The sequence below is a fragment of the Perca flavescens genome, chromosome 4 (genome assembly GCF_004354835.1).
Source record: "Perca flavescens isolate YP-PL-M2 chromosome 4, PFLA_1.0, whole genome shotgun sequence".
In the NCBI taxonomy this organism is placed as follows: domain Eukaryota; kingdom Metazoa; phylum Chordata; class Actinopteri; order Perciformes; family Percidae; genus Perca; species Perca flavescens.
This window is the reverse complement of record NC_041334.1, coordinates 8,903,234-8,922,597: the sequence shown is the minus strand read 5'-3', so window position 1 is coordinate 8,922,597 and position 19,364 is coordinate 8,903,234. Positions and strand designations below refer to the sequence as shown.

General features: G+C 39.7%; 1 protein-coding gene across 2 annotated transcripts; it reads left to right on the top strand.

The window, feature by feature from the left end:
* The first annotated feature begins 10,692 nt into the window (after positions 1-10,692).
* On the top strand, positions 10,693-14,320 carry barx1 (BARX homeobox 1). 2 transcript variants are annotated; one of them, XM_028574868.1, is made up of 4 exons: positions 10,693-11,240; positions 12,508-12,799; positions 13,187-13,271; positions 13,757-14,320. In XM_028574868.1, exons 1-4 carry the CDS (start codon positions 11,042-11,044, stop codon positions 13,919-13,921), a joined length of 741 nt encoding a protein of 246 aa, XP_028430669.1. In that variant the 5' UTR covers positions 10,693-11,041; the 3' UTR covers positions 13,922-14,320. The 2 variants fall into 2 exon arrangements, with proteins under 2 accessions (XP_028430669.1, XP_028430670.1); XM_028574869.1 differs by having other exon boundaries at positions 13,192-13,271; positions 13,757-13,920.
* The last annotated feature ends 5,044 nt before the right edge of the window (positions 14,321-19,364 follow it).

Sequence of the window (19,364 nt, the reverse complement as noted above, 5' to 3'; positions counted from 1 at the left end):
CACCAGCTCCAGGGTCCATTCCGTCTTTTTTTTTTGCTCCTACAGTTATGTTCGCGGTAAACTTGATGCTTGAGTTATTGATGTTAAGATTTATAGTACCCTGTGTTAATTCTTATCAGTTATATGGTAGCCAGATATTTGCTCCCTTTGTATTAAATATATTGTCTTTAATCATGTGACATCCCCAACTGATCTACCACACATCTCCACACAGAGTCAAGGGGCCCTATCTTGTACCCGGCGCAGCGCAATGCCTGACGCAAGTGTCTTTGCTAGGTTAAGAACGATGCAGTTGTTGATTTCCCGTCCAGTGCCCACGTTGTTTAAATAAGAAATGCACCTGCGCCCATGGGCGTGCTGGTCTTACAGGGAGGTGTGTTCAGGTGAATTCTTGGCGTATTGCTATCTTGTGGCAGCGGAAGGTGATCGCGCCATTGACCAACAAAAACCTGGTCTCAAGTCAGTAGCGCAGCATTTCATTGTTATTTTAACAGCGCATAGGCAGCTTCCCTGTGTGTGTAACAAGCATAGTGTACTGTATTCATACTGTACTGTCACACTGTACTGTAAAACACATGTTCACTGTAATGTTCTACTACAAGACAGAGATAAGAGTGAAGTTCTTGACTGCCACGCTGCATGTAGAGTGTGTTCGGACCACAGTGGGAGGGTCTCTTCTGACCTGCCTATATACTGCGGAGATGCACTCACAGAGCCATCGTGCAAGGACGTTTCTTAGATAATTTTTCCTCCCTGTCCCCCGCATCGGGTGGATGACAAAAAAGCATCCAGCTGAATAACACTTGACCTGAACAAACTCCTTAAGTTTGTGCCGCGGTCACGATGGAGCAGCAAGCAATTGGGGTGCACCGACAGGGCGGTCAGTTCACACACCCTCTTAGCTTAGGTCACTGCCAGTTGGAGAGGTAATGCAACCAGACATCTCACCACTAACCTGGAGGGTTAGTTGTGCACGCCGATCCGCAGCAAAAAGGGAACGGTGGCCACAACAGGGGTTAGATATGTTAGTCAAAGATGCTCCTTCTAACAACATAATGCAGAGTATATTGTTCATTAATGGACACAGCGCTGTAATGGGGTGTCTCTGTTGATGCAGCCTGGGAAGGGGTGGGGGAGTGGGGGGGGTCAGCAGGGGCCATGGGTGCCCTGTGCCGCTGTTCCCTTTTCCTCACCATATTGCTATGCCTTGACTGTTCACTCTTCGGAGGAAGAGTGAGCAGCAGATGTCGACAGAGCTGTGATCTCTCCTACTCCAGTCGTTTAACCCTAAGAGAATGGACCTCCCGCCAGCGGCCGTGGGAGATCGTTGTTTCCATGATCCTGTTGGATGGATTTCCCCATGCATTTGGGTCTAATTGACTGATGTGAACAAAAATCTTTGAATTTGGTCTAAAGATGTAGTGATCATAGACCGTATATAAAGATGTAGCGATAGGCGCTCACCAGATCTGCTGTCATTGCTTGAATTGGGTGGACAGAAGTTGATCCACATTTCCCCACCTTTTGCCACAGCTGATAAATTATCCGGACTTCTTTCAGCAGATTGATATAGCTGTCCTCCAGAGTGAACAGAACTGCGTCCATGGCAACGCTCTGCTATGCATGGCAACGGTGTGTTATACTTGGCAACGAAATAATATTATAATATTATCAAGAAATAACAGACCGCAGAATGCCTTAGAATTCAACCAAACCATGTAATAATTAGCTATAATGCAGTGATCGGCCACCGCGAACCGGGCTGCAATGTAATCCAATGGAGCACCCTTGATTTTTGTCCACTAAAAGTGATTGTTTTTGCCACTAACAGGCTCAGATTATTTAAAGTTTCTGAGAACATTATCGCTCTCATGAGTTAACTTCTTGTCAGAAGACAGCGGTGTGGAGAGTGGAACACGAGTCGGAGAAAGTTGTTTTCTTGGAGTAGGCTACAGAAATTTTAGGCCTATAGGTGCAATGTGGATGAGGTCGTTATAATTCGATGATTTGAGCCAGAGTATACTGGACGAAGAGAGAGAGAGAGAGAGAGAGAGAGAGAGAGAGAGAGAGAGAGAGAGGCAGCAGGCGGAGATGGGTGAATAAGAAGAAGCAGCTGCTGCAAGGCTGCACACTCGGGATATGGTAGTGTTCCCGTGGGTGCTGTGCCCCCTCTATGCCAGAATAATATGTTGTCAGGAGTGGGACCTGTTGCTGCCAGATATCGGCGGTCCTGGTGTGTTCAGGGATGAAACCTCGGACACTACACAGCGCTGTGTCACCACGTCAGAAGATTTTCCAACCATTGTTTTTATTGAAAATCTTTTAGATAACATGAAACCATGGATGCATTATAACCTATTGACCGCAGGAAACACTCCGCAGCTGCTGCCAATCTCTCTCGCTCTCTCTCTTCTCGCCTGCTGTTCAATTTGTAGGAGATTTGTCCGTATACTTTGGCTTAAATGAATACAGGTGGTCATTAAATTATATTGATGACCACTTGTCTGAACAGAGGCTACAGCGCTGTCTTTAGTTCCTTCCTTTTTTGCTTGCTCTTTGTCCATTTCCTTCTTCGTCTCCACCCAAACCGTCTCCACCCAAACCGACATGGAGCCAGGCTGCTATCTGACAACATAAAAACCACACTGAAAGGCAAGTATTGATATTCTGTTGAAAGTATCACAGATTCATGCCCCCCAGGTATTGGTCCTGATAGCACTATACAAGTGGATGAATCTGAAAATGTTTTCTGCAGGGTAACATGTACTACTAGTACTAGTCCAGTTATAATCAACAACAGACCATACAAAGTGGTGAAGCCCCTAAGTAATAAGAAGTTGACTGCAAACATAGTCAATTTAGCATCCAGTTCACGTCAGCCACAGCCTGTCCCAAAAAATGAGACGGTGTCTGTTCCTCGACTAAGATCAGTTAAATCAAAGGTAACCAAGAGAGGGGCAATACTGAACAACCTAATTGGAATTAAATCTACCACTGCAATGATAGAACAGGATAGGAAAATTAAATGTGGACTATTAAATATCAGATATCTGTCTTCTAAAGCATTACTAGTGAACAAATTGATATCCGATAATCAAATTTATCTATTCTGTCTTACTGAAACCTGGCTAGGCCATGAAGAATATATTAGTCTAAATGAAGCAACTCCTCCTAGTCATATTAATACTCAAATTCCTAGAGGCTCAGGCCGAGGAGGGGGAGTTGCAGCCATATTTGATTCAAGCCTGTTAATTAATCCTAAACCTAAACTAAATTATAACTCTTTTGAAAGCCTTGTTCTTAATCTTCAACATCCAACATGGAAATCAGTATAGCCAATTATATTTGTTGTTGTCTACCGAGCACTAGGTCCATATTCTGAATTCTCAGAGTTTTTACCATCTGTAGTCCTTAAATCAGACAAAGTACTTCTTGTAGGTGATTTTAATATCCATGTTGACAATGACAGCCTTAGTACTGCTTTCAACTCACTACTAGATTCTATTGGCTTCAGTCAAGGTGTTCATGAGGCCACGCACTGTTTTACCCACACCCTCGACCTTGTGCTGACATATGGCATCAAAATTGAAGATGTATTAGTATTCCCGCAAAATACTTTATTATCAGACCACTTCTTAATAACTTTCGAATTCTTAATATCCGATTATACGAAATTAGATAAAAGCTTCTACACTAGATGCCTATGACAGTGCTATAGCTAAATTTAAGGAAGATATTCCAACAGCACTAAACTCATTACCGTGCTTTAATACAACAGAGGACCTTTCAGCAAATTTCGCAAAAACTTGAAAGTAAATGGCGTTCCACCAAACTGGAAGAATCTTGTGTGGATTGGCAAGACAGTGTGAAAACCTATAGGAAGGCCCTCAGACATGCCAGATCAGACTATTACTCAGCATTAATAGAAGAAAACAAGAACAACCCAAAGTTTCTTTTCAGCACTGTAGCCAGGCTGACAGAGAGTCACAGCTATAGTGAGCTATCTATTCCTAAAGCTCTGAGTAGTGACGACTTCATGAGCTTCTTTAATGATAAAATTATAACAATTAGAGATAAAATTTTGCCCTCAACTTCTAACGGTTCACCTTTCAACGCAGGACTGCTAGAAATAACAACTAGACCTGACATATACTTCGACTGCTTTTATCCTATAGACCTTCAACAATTAATGGTAAAGGTATCTTCAGCTAAGCCATCTACGTGTCTCTTAGACCCCATCCCAACGAGGCTACTCAAAGAAGCATTACCCGTGGTTAACACTTCACTACTAGATTGATTATTATGACTACTTGATCAATATGTCTCTATTAACAGGTTATGTACCGCAGTCATTTAAAGTAGCTGAAATAAAACCTAATCTGAAAAAAACAGCCCTCGATCCTGAGGTCTAAGCAAACTATAGACCTATATCTAACCTTCCCTTTCTCTCCAAGATCCTTGAGAAGGTGGTTGCTAATCAGTTATGTGATTTTCTCCATAGCAACAGTTTATTTGAAGACTTTCAATCAGGATTTAGAAAGCATCAGGTGAAAGGTGAAAATTACTAACGATGTTTTAACTGCTGCAGACAAAGGACTTGTCTCCATACTTGTTTTACTAGATCTTAGTGCTGCATTTGTCAATCAAACCAGACGAAACCAGTCAGTTAGCTAAACTTCAAGCATGCATTAAAGATATAAAATCCTGGATGACCTACAATTTTCTAATGTTAAACTCTAACAAAACTGAAGTTATTGTGCTGGGCCCTAAACACCTCCGAACTTCATTATCGAAAGATGCTACTCTGGATGGTATTGCCCTGGCCTCAAGCACTACTGTCAGAATCTAGGAGTTATTTTTTATCAGGATATATCCTTTAATGCCCATCTAAAACAAACCTCAAGAACAGCCTTTTTCATCTTCGTAACATTGCCAAAATTAGGAATATCCTAACCCGGCACACCTGCTTCTCTTCGTAGTCATCAGATTAATTTATCAGATAATCAATAATATAGTGAGAGTAGAGAGAGGCAGGCCAGTACAGCCCGATCCGTCAGGGGAGAGTTCAAGCCCGATCCGGTACCTCTCTCTAAACTAACCTGCCTCTCTTAGTTATGCTATTATAATTCTAGACTACCGGGGAAGTTCCTTCCTTCCTATGACACACTGATCTGCTCTCTCATCTCTGTTTTCATTTGTTTCCTTTTGTATGCATCCTGTCCCAGAACTGCTTGTTACTAACCTAGCTCTGGGGAGTTTACTCCCCGGAGTCCTTATGTTTCTTCTTCGCAGAGCTATGCGCTGCGATTCCCTGCAATGCCCGACCGCGTCCTGCTGCGTCTTGCTGCATCCGCTGCATCCACCCATGCTCTGCAGCGCCACGTTACATCCCGCAACGCCCTGCTGTGATGTTCATATGCACAGAGTAGTCAGTATAGGAGACTGCACTACTCAGTATGACATGATGTGCCCTGCTATGACATGAACTTCCACGACTACCTTCGAAGTCACTGTTCCATTATTTTTAATGTGACTATTATTGCCACTGTTCATCACACCCCCAACCGGCCCCGTCAGACACCGCCTACCAAGAGTCTGGGTCTGCCGAGGTTTCTTCCTAAAAGGGAGTTTCTCCTCACCACTGTCGCAACAGCCACTGCTAATGCTTGCTCTTGAGGGAATTACTGTAATTGTTGGGGCTTTGGAAATTATAGAGTATGGTCTAGACCTACTCTATCTGTAAAGTGTCTCGAGATAACTCTGTTATGATTTGATACTATAAATAAATTTGAATTGAATTGAAATTCTTCCTTAGGTGGATATTCAGCATTTTGGGATGCTTTAAATGGCTTATGTTGCAGCTGAGTTGCTTCCTGCAGTTTTTGCTGATGTTTCCTTTACAGAGACAGACAAAACATACATACAATTTTCTCATTATGTGTCCTCTTTTCTGTGTGTGCGGATCATAGACTGTAGGTGTGGACACATCTCGAAAGCATGCCCCCCTCCTGAAGTGGGTCATCATTAAAAACTTGAATCTTCTTCTTGGGCATGGAAGAGAGACACTGTTGCTAGATTAATAATGCAGTGATTTCATTTTGCTTTTCCATGACTGAGAACATATTGTGCTGTTCACCATAGCTCGAAGCAGGTAGTCTATCAGAAAATGTTGCATGTGCATGTTCACCTGGGTTTCTGATGCTTGACTGGAGTGTCAAGGGAGCTGTGATGAGAGATTGGATTGGAGTTACAGCTCTGTCTGAGGTTGTCATTATCGGTGTTTGTAGAACACTGAAAACATTTAAATGCACTCAATATTCCATTTTTGCCCTTATTCCGAAAAAGACTATATTCCGACTAAGCTGTTTGTCTTATGAAAGTGAATATTCCACTAATATTCCCGTTTACATGTAACCGTGCAAAATAAGATTTTTTTTCAAAGTTTACCAGCGGTGAAGGACTTGATGGACCGTGGAATATTGGTGTGCATGTAAACGCACTCACTGTGCTTTCGGAAGATTTGGCCCATGTCCAGGTGTATGCATGGTTTGTAACTTTGGTACAAAAATAAACACCAGGCTAAATATACATTTTGGCTCCTGTGCCATCACTTGGTACGAAGTCAGTGCCATCCAAGCACTTCTATCTCTCCGTGCTGTTGACTCTAAAGGCTTCAGTGACTTTGCCAAGAGTATTGTTAGGCATGCTGCAATCTTTGGGTAGCACAGCAGGACAAGCTGGCCTGTGCTTTCCATGTGCAGAATCTTATGGCTAAGCTGCCATGTGAGAAAGTTGACAACTATGCTCGCTGTGCACGTTCCACCTATTCTGGAACCTCATACATCCTTGTCAACTTTGCTCTGGGGTGGCTATGGTTAAGGAGGTTGTCCACTTATCAGAAGGTCAGAGGTTCATAATGTTGTCAGACACTTAGAATATTATACAGAGCCTGTCAGCAGCAAAACAAGCACTTTTGTGAAGGTAAATACAAGCTGGACAATTGTCCTACATTGTAGCTTGTTTCTCCGCTGCCAACTGCAGCGATCTCGCTTAATACTGGACCGATGTCAAAGATTGTTGTTCCAGTCACTTGGACAAAAAACATAGGAAAATAGGGTCCAGGTTGAAAAAAAAAATGCTAGTTACCCTTTAATGACAGAAGTATGACAAAAGTAATCGATTGATCTCAACAGCAACAGGCCCGTGGCACTGGCATCACTCCTGATGAAGACTATGCAAAGGCTAGTCCTGGTCCATCTCCGCCACCTGGTGAGCCCATCCATGGACCCACTTCAGTTTGCCTATCAACCTGGCACTGGGGTGGATGATGCCATCGTAAACCTTATCCACAAATCTCTCTCCCAGCTGGAAAAGGCTAGAATCACTGTGAGAATCATGTTCTATGATTTCTCCAGTGCTTTCAACACCATCCAGCCAATGCTTCTGAGGGAAAAGTTGGAGCGGACGGGGGCGGACCTCCACCTCACCTCACTGGACTACCTCACCAACCGACCTCAGTTGTAAGGACGCAGGGCTGTGTGGCTAAATTATCCTCCATGATGGACGACTCCTCCCACCCCATGCAGGACACCCTGTCAGCACTGAACAGCTCCTTCAGTGACAAGCTGCTGGACCCACACTGCGTCATACAGAGATAACGCAGATCTTTCCTGCCTGCTGCTGTCAGACTCTACAATCAGCACTGCTCCCAGTAGACCACATGGACAAAACACACACACACCAGGGCTGATAAAACATGTGACTGTATAATACTGTAAATACATTTGACTATTTTAATATTTATTCTCTTTAATTATATTTATTATTGTGTGTTAACATGTGTCTTCTACTTTTCCTCTCATCCCTTGCTGCTGCGACAGTGTGAATTTCCCCATTGTGGGATTAATAAAGGATTTTGAATCTTGAATTGTATTTCCAATATAAGTAACAAAAATACTGCCCAACTCTGACTCTAACGCTTTTTAATATGAAATTATTATTGTCACTAGGGCAAATGTCAGTTTCCTGGATTTCAGGATTTTCCCTTCGGATTATTCATTAAGACTTTTTGTATGTCAAAGAGGATACCTTTAGGGATATAATACAGTACAAGTAAAATAGCTTTTTCCAATTTTTTTTAGGGGAAGTTACATTATTACTATAATTATACGTTTGTTGCAGGTGTCAGTACAATAACCTATAGGTGACAAGACAAGCAAGATACATTAGGTAACTTAAATATTACCTCCAGACATGTTTTAAGACACCAGTTTGAATAATAATTTGCATCTTGTATATTCTTACGACAAAAATATTCGATTAACGTTAACATATTTTTGATTTACACATACTCCTCTCTCATTAAAAAAAATCCAGAATCTATGAAAGTGCAAATATTGTTAATTTTAAAAGTTTCTACACCACACATTTGTATACGCTGCACATGATCATTGTAAACCCAGATTTAATTTGAATCATACTTCTGTTGTAGTCATTCATTATTCTTTTGTCTTTCCTCTGGAAACTCTTGGACTTGCAATCTTTGAAGTGACCACCAGAGGAAGATATGTTCAAACAAAGCCAGGTCACTCAGCCGGAGATGAAAACACACTTGTGGCAACATGTACCTATGAACACCTTGAGCAAATCCATATTACTACTTGTTTCTAAGGACAAGTTGAGTTTTTCACACTTGAAGTCCACATATTTGATTGACTTGGCAGACTGTGTTGTGGTCTGTAAGATGGAAAGAGCATATTTCAGGTTGCAATAGAAGAGACAGATCATCTATTAGAAAGAATATAACTAGGACGTGATCAGATGAGATAAAAACAGACTTTATTAATCCCACATTCGGGAAATTCCTGTGCTACAGCAGCTCAAAAGAAAAAAATGTACACACATCAGAATAACACAAATACACATTAAGTAGACATAGGAGAAAAAAAGTATAAGAAATAGAAAAAATAGAATTAGTTATAATAATAGTAATAATACAAGACTGTATATACACACAGATATGCAGATGAATAAGGTACGGATGAATAGAAATGGCATATTGCACAGTAGGAGGTGACATAGAGTTATAAACAAATGAATATGCATAGTGCACAAACTTGTCCAGTGATGGCTCATGTTGAAGAAACAGCTAGCCGTGCGACATTATGATGTTGCATTAAAGAGTCTGACTGCTGCTGGAATGAATGATCTGCGGTAGCGCTCCTTCCTGCACTGAGGGTGCAGCAGTCTTACCCAATACACATTGTTTTGGAGGATTCGTGATTAAGCCTATCGTATCAAGGGCTAAGACAACCATTTGAAACTTAAATTGATCAATGTCAAAAAAATGCCCTTATTCCCCTGTTTGTTGGTATTTGAAGTTTGTGACTGTGTTAAGTATTGTTAGTGTGAGATAGCATTGCTATTTCACATTGCTCTCACCTTTATTGTATAAGGTATGACCAATAAACCTAGAGCATTGTTTCTTTTTCTATTTTTTTTCTCCAGACTTTCACTCATGTCCCTAAATGGGTCTACTACTTTAAACAGCACTTTTCTACACTCGTGAAACCGTAATACGCTTCTCAGTTGCACATATATTGAGATTCCTTTCCTTTCAACATGCCATCTTATGCTCATATTGGGTACCATGATTATTAAGCTATTTTGTTTCCAACATGTTCAGTTGTGTGTCTGATGTGTGTGTGGAAGAGGTATTTGCTCCCAGCAGTTCATGGGTATGCAGTCTGGTGTATACTGTGTCATTTTTTAATAAAAAGCTTCAACAAAATGAAATTTCAAAAGTCTAAACAGGCCACCAACTCAAAAGCATTCAACGTTTCTTTAAGGTTTTCAGCTCAAGAGAGGATTTTAGGCCAGAGCTTTTCTCAGCCCTGAGACATGCTAAAAATAGTCTGTGGGAGATATTTCACAATTTTGTAGCCAAATAGGAAAAAAGAAAATCCCATGGTGCTCTGGGGTGGGTTTTTTGACCTCTAATGAAATATTTTCCCTTGAGCTGCATGCTTCACTGCCGACAGTCTGCAGACACCATCATCTGAGGTATGGTGCATCTGTAATAACTTTGCCTCATTTACACATCATTTTGGCAACAATTACATATTACATCGTGCCAATATTTTGGGTAATCAGACACAACAATAGAAGCAAAGAGACAATATGAATGATCCTCTTCTCTTGTCAAAACATACAGGCTATTTATTGTAAAACCTGCAAACTCGTGTGAAACTATGTATGGAAATGCTGAAATGCAACCTACATGCAACAAGCTAATGCATATTCAGTATGAAGCATGCAATCTCCACATATTATTAATAATAATACTAATACTACTAATAATAAAAGGTATTGATGACTTGGCACAGACCTATTTTGGAAAAGTACCATTTTTGTTTTCATTTTACCTTAACCTTCTAATCTTGGGCTTCATCTTGGTCATCATCGTCGCCATCATCATCTTCACCAAACTAATGCCTTATAACTCACAAAGTCCCCTGCATGGCATTTAAAATGTCCGTCCTTATTTTCTTCCCTTTTACATATTAATCCACGCAGGACAAGTGCATGTAACTTCGGCACAGTGAAGGCACCGAGCAGACAGACCCTGGTCCCTGAGAAGAGGTGGAGCTATGACGAGACTCATAAAACCCAAAGCTTATTCCTCAACTCACTGCCAAGGTGACGCGCTCAGCGGCTGGCGAGTACCTCCGACCTCCGCGGATCACACACAGCGAGTGGTGGGCATGAACACGGCCGGGTTCGGGAGTTTTTGGTCAAAGGTCTGCTCTCGGTTCCAAATTTCCTCTCCAAAAAGAACTCATCTGGCCAGAAGTAACGCGTAAAAACCCGGCACAGGACGCACAAACGCGAAGGAAGTCGGCTGCCTGTACTTGATATTTTCCTTTACCTGAGGATAACTTTGTTCCACTTGATATACGGGCTAAAGAGGCATTACAGAGCGAATATGACAGCCGGCTTAGGCCACTGAAGGAGTGATAATCGGTGACCGCACAGCCACATTATGCAGCATCCTTTGGAAATGGGGGCGCATTACTATCCTCCGGAGGTACATGACCACAGAACTCATCGCTACAGGAGTTTCATGATAGAGGAGATCCTGACTGACCACCCCGAGCACAAAGCGTCGACTCCGGCCGGGGAGCTCCTTAAATTTGGGGTACACGCTCTCCTGTCCGCCCGGCCTTTCCATAACCAGCTGGGTAAGAGATACGGCTGTGAAAGCATGAATGTGTAACAGAACGAGTCGATGCGAGTGGTTTCACGCTGGAAACATTTCCGGAACTGAAGATAATATTTAATATATTTCTATTATTATTATAATTATTAGTGTTTATAATGACATAGGCCTACATTTAAAATAAGGATTAGGCCTATATTTAATTACAAATATTAAAACGAGTGCGTATTTTGGTCCTGATTTAAAAAAAAGTGCATCTTTCGAGGGAAGATGATTTAACTTTTCGTCACGTTTGTAACTTTTTCTTGTAGAATTACAGAATTTAGAATGACAGCTAATGATTTGCAATAATTAAGCAAAAGTCAGACATAACCGACATTATCGAGTGCATGTCTTATTAGGAAAGGAAATGAAGGAAAGGATATAACTGGGATACATTTAATTGTAGGAAATGTCTAATTTACCCGCAAAACTTTTTTTTTAATTCCTTGGCTCTCAGGGCTTCCGTATTTTAGTAGGCCTATTCAGAAATATACATAAACCAGCTTACATATGCGAATGTAATATTTGTTTTGAAGTTGCATGCGTAGCCTATACTATTTGGATTCTCTGTCGGGTTAGCTGCCCTAGCGCTCTTCTACTCTATTATCTAAAAACAAACTTTAAATAATGCAATGAGAGAGGCCTATATAGCTAAGATTATAAACTATAATTTCAGTTATTTAGGCTTACATGTAGATTCAAGTTTGTGTGCAATTGGTAGCCTACATCACATGCTTTCATTTGTTTAATGATGAAATTAGGTGGCATTACCAACCCGCGGCCTTATTTTTGAAATAAAGACTCAATCATAAATCCGAATCTGTTTTTTTAAGAGAACACGACAATACATAATGCATATGACATGACAACAGAGGTCTTACTCTAGCGGCCTCAGGCCATTCAAGTTGTTGGATATCAGTGTAGATAGAATCTGATTTAATTGTTATCATAAACGCGTTAACATGTTTCATCAGCTGCAGTTGTAAGATTATGGATGAAGTCTGTGTAGTCTATTGTTTGATATTTGTTCAGGGAATGTAGTAGACTATTAATCACATCAGTCGGATCAGACTACTGTGTTTGTGAAATAAGGAATACATTGGAAAGTAAAACTGTGTGTGTGTGTGTGTGTGTGTGTGTGTGTGTGTGTGTGTGTGTGTGTGTGTGTGTGTGTGTGTGTGTGTGTGTGTGTGTGTGTGTGTGTGTGTTTGTTTGTTTGCCTCTGATCCTTCTCGGCCCTTCTTAAGTGCTAAAAGCCGACCAGACGAGCCTCCTCAAGTTCCCCATGTCTCCGCTCTCCTGCTCGCTGGGCTCCCCGCTCGGCTCCCCGCTGCTGTCCGCGGCGTCGGGCCTGCAGCTCGGCACGGCGTCTCACCACCTGCCGCTGGACCTGCACCTCCGCGGTAAGCTGGAGCACGGCGCCGACGGGGGCAGCAAGACCAAGAAGGGCCGGCGAAGCCGCACCGTGTTCACCGAGCTGCAGCTCATGGGGCTGGAGAAACGCTTCGAGAAGCAGAAGTATCTCTCTACGCCTGATAGGTGGGTGTATAGTCTGACAACAGTCTGCTTTAGAGGATTTTATTATTATATTATATATTATTTTTTTTTGCCTTTAACTATTTCTGTAAATATTATTTCCCTAATAATGTTTAAACGTCTTCTTTGCTTGTGTTATTTCCATTGTGTTGGTCCAAAAATATAAAAAAGGGGAGTCTAAAAATACTGGGAACAACTGTGAAATGACCCGCCATTTCTAAATGTTTAACTCCCCATGTTGCTAACACTTTTAATGACTTGGATATGACAATTTAATATGCTGTGTTATTAGAAGCAACTGATGCCCATACATACAAAAATAAATAAAATTATTGTGAAAACCTCGAACTGATGTGGATCATTGACTGTACATTTATTTCTTCCTCACAGAATAGATCTGGCCGAGTCTTTGGGCCTCAGTCAGCTGCAAGTGAAAACATGGTACCAGAACAGAAGGATGAAGTGGAAGAAAATTGTAAGTTATTCTTCATTATGGTGATGTGGATGATGATGATGATGATGATGATTGCCAGGATGATGAAGATGATGATGGTCATTGTATATGAGGTTAGGCCGACAACAACAATACAAACAACAAAAACAAATATTGGGAAATAGTTTTGCTTTGTATTATTTCAACAGACGTTGATGGGAAACGTAGTTCTCTAGAATGGACTCTCACACAGTGGAGAGGAAAGGCCTGTGTTACTCACTTCACTATTGTTATTTGCAGGAATAGCACACCTTTTTAGCAGATTATGTGGCACTTAATAACAAAAAATTTAGATTTGGTGAACTATGGAGAATTCAAAAACAAATAGAAACAATCCATCTGAAACTATATTTGTTGTCTGTGTTGATGCGATGCCTAGAGGTCATATGTCACGCTTCTGTTTAGGATAACTTGCATTACAGTCTGTAGCTGAACAGATTTTTTTTCTGCTTATGTTCAACCTGCAGGTGTTGCAGGGTGGAGGCCTGGAGTCACCCACCAAACCAAAAGGCCGCCCAAAGAAGAACTCCATCCCCACCAGCGAGCAGCTCTCTGAACAGGAACGATCTGCCGCTGACACTGACCGCCAGTCCGAAGGCTCGAGCTCCCATGAAAACGCTCAGGAGGAATGACCCGGCCACTGCTCGCAGATACTCTGGCTCTATTACGCAGAGCCTCTGGGACGCTCAGTGTGTATCTTTTGGATGGAGCCAGATTCCAAAAACGGCATGAAGAGGATGTGCTAATGCTCCCTGAAGCTGGGCCGCCTTGTGCAGGCTCCAAAGACTCGCAGGTCCCGCAAGCAGTCTAAACTGTACACGCCGACATGCTCCAACAGCCAATGTGTTGTTGTTTTTTTATCGTAGCCCAACGTGCATTCCCTCTTGAAGAACTTTCTGCTGTTGAGGAGGGAGCTCAAACCTTTGCAGTAGGTCTACTCTTTATATTCTAAGGATCCACTCTCACTCATCTGTTTTGCATTCCCTTTGTGTAACTATGCTATGTTTAATTATTAAATATATTTTCACTAATGCTGTTCTCTGCTTATTATAAAAGGGCACAGGCTCGTGATAAGCTTTTAAGCCACTGTGTACAGTACAAGTGAACATGACGATGATGATGATGACGATGATGATGATGATGATGATGATGATGATGATGACGGCTTACAGGCTCATCAGTCACACACAGTCAGGTTCACAGGGCCTAATATGGTTACACAGGCTACCTTGACAACAGGAACATGCTTCATTGTTTGCTGCATGCCCACACATTAAAAATGACAATGTTGCCTTCTCAGGGCAGCAATCAACCAACACTATAGAAGTGGAATGTGAGTATAATATATTTAGATAGTTGATTCTTACGACTGCTCATTATGTTGTTTTATGAAAGAAAGAAAGAAAGGAAGAAAGTGAAGCTGACTCTTCACAGGAACTAACTAAAAACAGAGCAAAGAAACTTATTTTGTTTCCCCTAAATTCTTTTTTGAATCATTTAAATGTGAGTGTGGCCATACTGGGCTTAAAGTTTGATTTAAAGACATGGTACTGTATGGCTTTAGGCATAATGTCCACAGCGTTGCTTTGATTTGATTTCTAATTCGTACCAAAGGCCCATTATCCTGCATGTAATATTCATTCATGTCATATTGTTATTATATTAACAGTGTTACAGTATATTTATGGTGCTGTGTTTGTGCTTCAGCAGAACCATGAAACCTCCGTTTTCTTTTAATTTTTTTTATAGCTCATTTATATTTTTTTTTTACCAGTCGCTATATTTTCTTAAAAGATATAGCCTGACCAACGAAATTGGATTTGGCATTTGATTTGATATATCAGCACATAACAAAAAAAGAAGAAAGAAATAGTCTTACCTGAAGAAGAAAGAAATAGTCTTACCTGAATATAAAATATAATTAGTCAGATAGGCTGTGGTTGTAGGCATACTTCGTTTTTTTTTTATTGTTTATTGTTTTAGGCTTCGATGCAGGTTTTAAAGCGAGTGCCGGAATCACATGGGGCTTCAGACAAAGATCTGATTTTTATTGGACTTCATTTAGTTATTTTTTACGAGTTATTCAAGCTTACCTTAAGTTTACGGAGATACCGATTAGGACTACACAAACAGCTGCGCTCCGCCTCAACGTTGTGTGCACGCGCTATTTAGGCCTATTAACATCTGGATTCAACCCGTCTCCAAAGAATGTCGAGATATTTAGTTTAATTCATGTCGGGCATGTCTTTCACATGATTTTAATAATTCCTTAAAGTCGATGAGACCTACGGGAAGGTGGTTTTAGAATGACTGCTAAATGCTGAATTGTAATTTTACGTAAGTTATGGTAACTCTTCTAAAATACACTTTCTGAAATATATTAAAAGCATATAGCCCACTATAGGCTTTATACTTAAAAAAAAATACTGTTTAAACAACACACGTCATTTAGATAAGACCACTAAAGTGTGCAGCTTTTCATTTCATGCGAATATAATTCTATAACTCGGTGCTTATTGATGAGGTTAATATTGATTTTGTGCATAGGAGTCTCTATGTGTTGTTGGTACGGCTCAGCAGCTCAGCAGCTTAAGCTCATTCCATTCAGCTCTTAAACTCCCCATATTGATTGTGTAAATGAACACAGCAGATACAGCTGTGGACGACACATCGCACATGTTTCATATTAATATATCCTTTATTTGCCATGTACGTTTTACAGTACACATATAAGGAACTTATCCTCTGCATTAACTAAATTAGTCCGACACCAACTCCAATCGTAATGCCAGTACCTACGTACTGGGCAATGGCAGGAGCTCCTAGCATTATATATTATACATCATATACAAATATATATATTTATTGTATATCTTAAAAAATATACATATAAATATAAATATATATATACACACACATATATATATATATATATATATATATATATATATATATATATATATATATATATATATATATATATATATATATATATATATATATATATACAGTACAGGCCAAAAGTTTGGACACACCTTCTCATTCAATGTGTTTCTTTATTTTCATGACTATTTACATTGTAGATTCTCACTGAAGGCATCAAAACTATGAATGAACACATATGGAATTATGTACTTAACAAAAAAGTGTGAAATAACTGAAAACATGTCTTATATTTTAGATTCTTCAAAGTAGCCACCCTTTGCATTTTTGATAACTCTGCAAACCCTTGGTGTTCTCTCAATGAGCTTCATGAGGTAGTCACCTGAAATGGTTTTCACTTCACAGGTGTGCTTTGTCAGGGTTAATTAGTGGAATTTTTTCCCTTATTAATAAAAAAGCAAAGGGGGGCTACTTTGAAGAATCTAAAATATGTTTTCAGTTATTTCACACTTTTTTGTTAAGTACATAATTCCATATGTGTTCATTCATAGTTTTGATGCCTTCAGTGAGAATCTACAATGTAAATAGTCATGAAAATAAAAGGAAACGCATTTGAATGAGGTGTGTCCAAACCTTTGGCCTGTACTGTATATATATATATATATATACATCATATACAAAAAAAATATATCTTATAGAAATATATATATTATATAGCATATACAAATATATATATATATATATATATATATATATATATATATATATATATATATATATATATATATACAGTATCTCACAAAAGTGAGTACACCCCTCACAATTTAGTAAATATTTCATTATATCTTTAAATGGGACAACACTGAAGAAATTCCACTTTGCTACAATGTAAAGTATTAAGTGTACAGCTTGTATAACAGTGTAAATGTGCTGTCCCCTCAAAATAACTCAACATACAGCCATTAATGTCTAAACCGCTGGCAACAAAAGTGAGTACACCTCTATGTTAAATTCCCATAGAGGCAGGCAGATTTTTATTTTTAAAGGCCAGTTATTTAGTGGATCCAGGATACTATGCATCCTGATAAAGTTCCCTTGGCCTATAGAACTAAAATAGCCCCACATCATCACATAACCTTCACCATACCTAGAGATTGGCATGGTTTTATGTCGGTTAGCCTAATAGCTGGTTTGATTTGCATGGAGAGATGATTTTATGGAAAGTACCCCATGCCAATCTCTAGGTATGGTGAAGGGTATGTGATGATGGGGGGTTATTTTAATTTCAAAGGCTAAGGGAACTTTATCAGGATGCATAGTATCCTGGATCCACTAAATAACTGGCCTTTAAAACTAAAAATCTGCCTGCCTCTATGGGAATTTAACATAGGGGTGTACTCAATTTTGTTGCCAGCGGTTATGCAAGCTGTACACTTAATACTTTACATTGTAGCAAAGTGGAATTTCTTCAGTGTTGTCCCATTAAAAGATATAATGAAATATTTACTAAAATGTGAGGGGTGTACTCACTTTTGTGAGATAGTGTGTATATATATATATATATATATATATATATATATATATATATATATATATATATATAATGACAAAAATATTCAAATTAAAATAACCATGATCTCATCAGCCAATAATGATGACTCTCAGATGACCAATATTTGTCCACCCAACTGCGCTGCTTTGAAACCTATCAATGTAAATATAGCAGTAATGCAAATGTTTCACTTTGTAAACCAAAACGATAATGCCAAATCAAAAGACACTTATAGCTGACGTGATTTAAAAAACAAACAAAAAAAACATCAGTTTTGGTGGCAGAGAATGTTCTTTTAAAAGGCATTAAATGCATGCCTTAATCACCAAATATGACACCTCTAAAAAATAAAAGGTGTCATATTTGAAAAATTTAAAAATATCCCAAAACAATTCAACTTCATTTTGTAGAGTTGGTTCAATCTTGATTGTCTCTGCTGTGTGAAAACACAAAAAAAGACTGTGTCTTTTTTTCTGCACTCGGTCCTGTCTGTTTTCCACCAGCTGATGAGCTTGAGGTGAAGGTGTCGTCCTTGAATGCTTCTAGGTTGTGGGGATCGACAATCAGCTGGGTCATAATGTGGCAAACATCAGCTCATGTCATCCACATGAAAGTGCTGTAAACACAAGAACAGAGCAAGAGCGCTCAGATCATTGACTTCAAAGCAAACGTGTCTGAAATACAGAATGTTAAGGTCTGAATTTCAGACTGAATCAGGTTTCAAACAAACTTCCATAGTTTTAGTCGGCAAGTTTGTATTTTGTCTCATATCCATCATAAAGACTAATTGTCTTGGTTTTCTCCAGTAATATAACATTACTTTAAGTTAAGATTAAGCACATATTTTAGTAAGTCATTATTATATGAAGACAAAACCATTTTTCTTGGTTATAATGTATATAAAGTGTGAAATTGTCATTATAATAAAAAAAAGCGGCATATTTTGAATTATTGCATAGATTGAAAAAAAATTGGAGTTAATAATATTTATATTAGAAGTGCAATGATGCTTAAACTCTATATTGATTTTAACTGGCTGCTCTTTACCAGTGATGGAATCCAGATTGAGAGAAAAAAGGAAGGTATTTCGGATGATTAGCAGGCATTTTAACAAAGTGCACCTCTTTTTTACGTAGTGGTCTTGTATAACAGTTCTCAGTTTCACCTAAAGATCCACATGGACGTCTGCAAGTCTCCCCCCCCCCCCATCCCACACACACACCACCAGCACCACCATCATCATCCTCCAAAGAAAATGTCAAATGTATGTCTAGGCTTAACCATATGCAGATTAATGACGGGTTAACCTAAACAACACAGCATTGGTTGGCAAAGGAGTCCCGGCAACAAGAAAGAAAAACATGATCGCATTTTTTTTTCATTTTTTTTTTCATTTTTTATTACTATTACTATTGTCAGTTTGTAAGTACGTATGCGTGATGTGGCCTTTGCTTCACAGTGCAAATTAAAGCTGCAGCAGGCTGTTGATGCAGGCTTTTATCCACGTGCACATCCTCTCTCCTGGGCTTTGAGCGGGCCGAGTGTTGGACAGCAATGACTTCCGACATAAATTACAATCAGGAGGAAGCGTCAGCCGACAGGAATCTGCAGATTCTGAACATCCATACTCTACACAATTT

What these genes read in the sequence shown, in the direction of transcription:
- barx1 (XM_028574868.1), top strand. Translation starts at nt 11,042, where the DNA reads ATGCAGCATCCTTTGGAAATGGGGGCGCATTACTATCCTCCGGAGGTA. An exon ending in TATCTCTCTACGCCTGATAG is followed by an intron (nt 12,800 to 13,186) that starts GTGGGTGTATAG and finishes TCTTCCTCACAG; the next exon opens with AATAGATCTGGCCGAGTCTT. An exon ending in GGATGAAGTGGAAGAAAATT is followed by an intron (nt 13,272 to 13,756) that starts GTAAGTTATTCT and finishes TTCAACCTGCAG; the next exon opens with GTGTTGCAGGGTGGAGGCCT.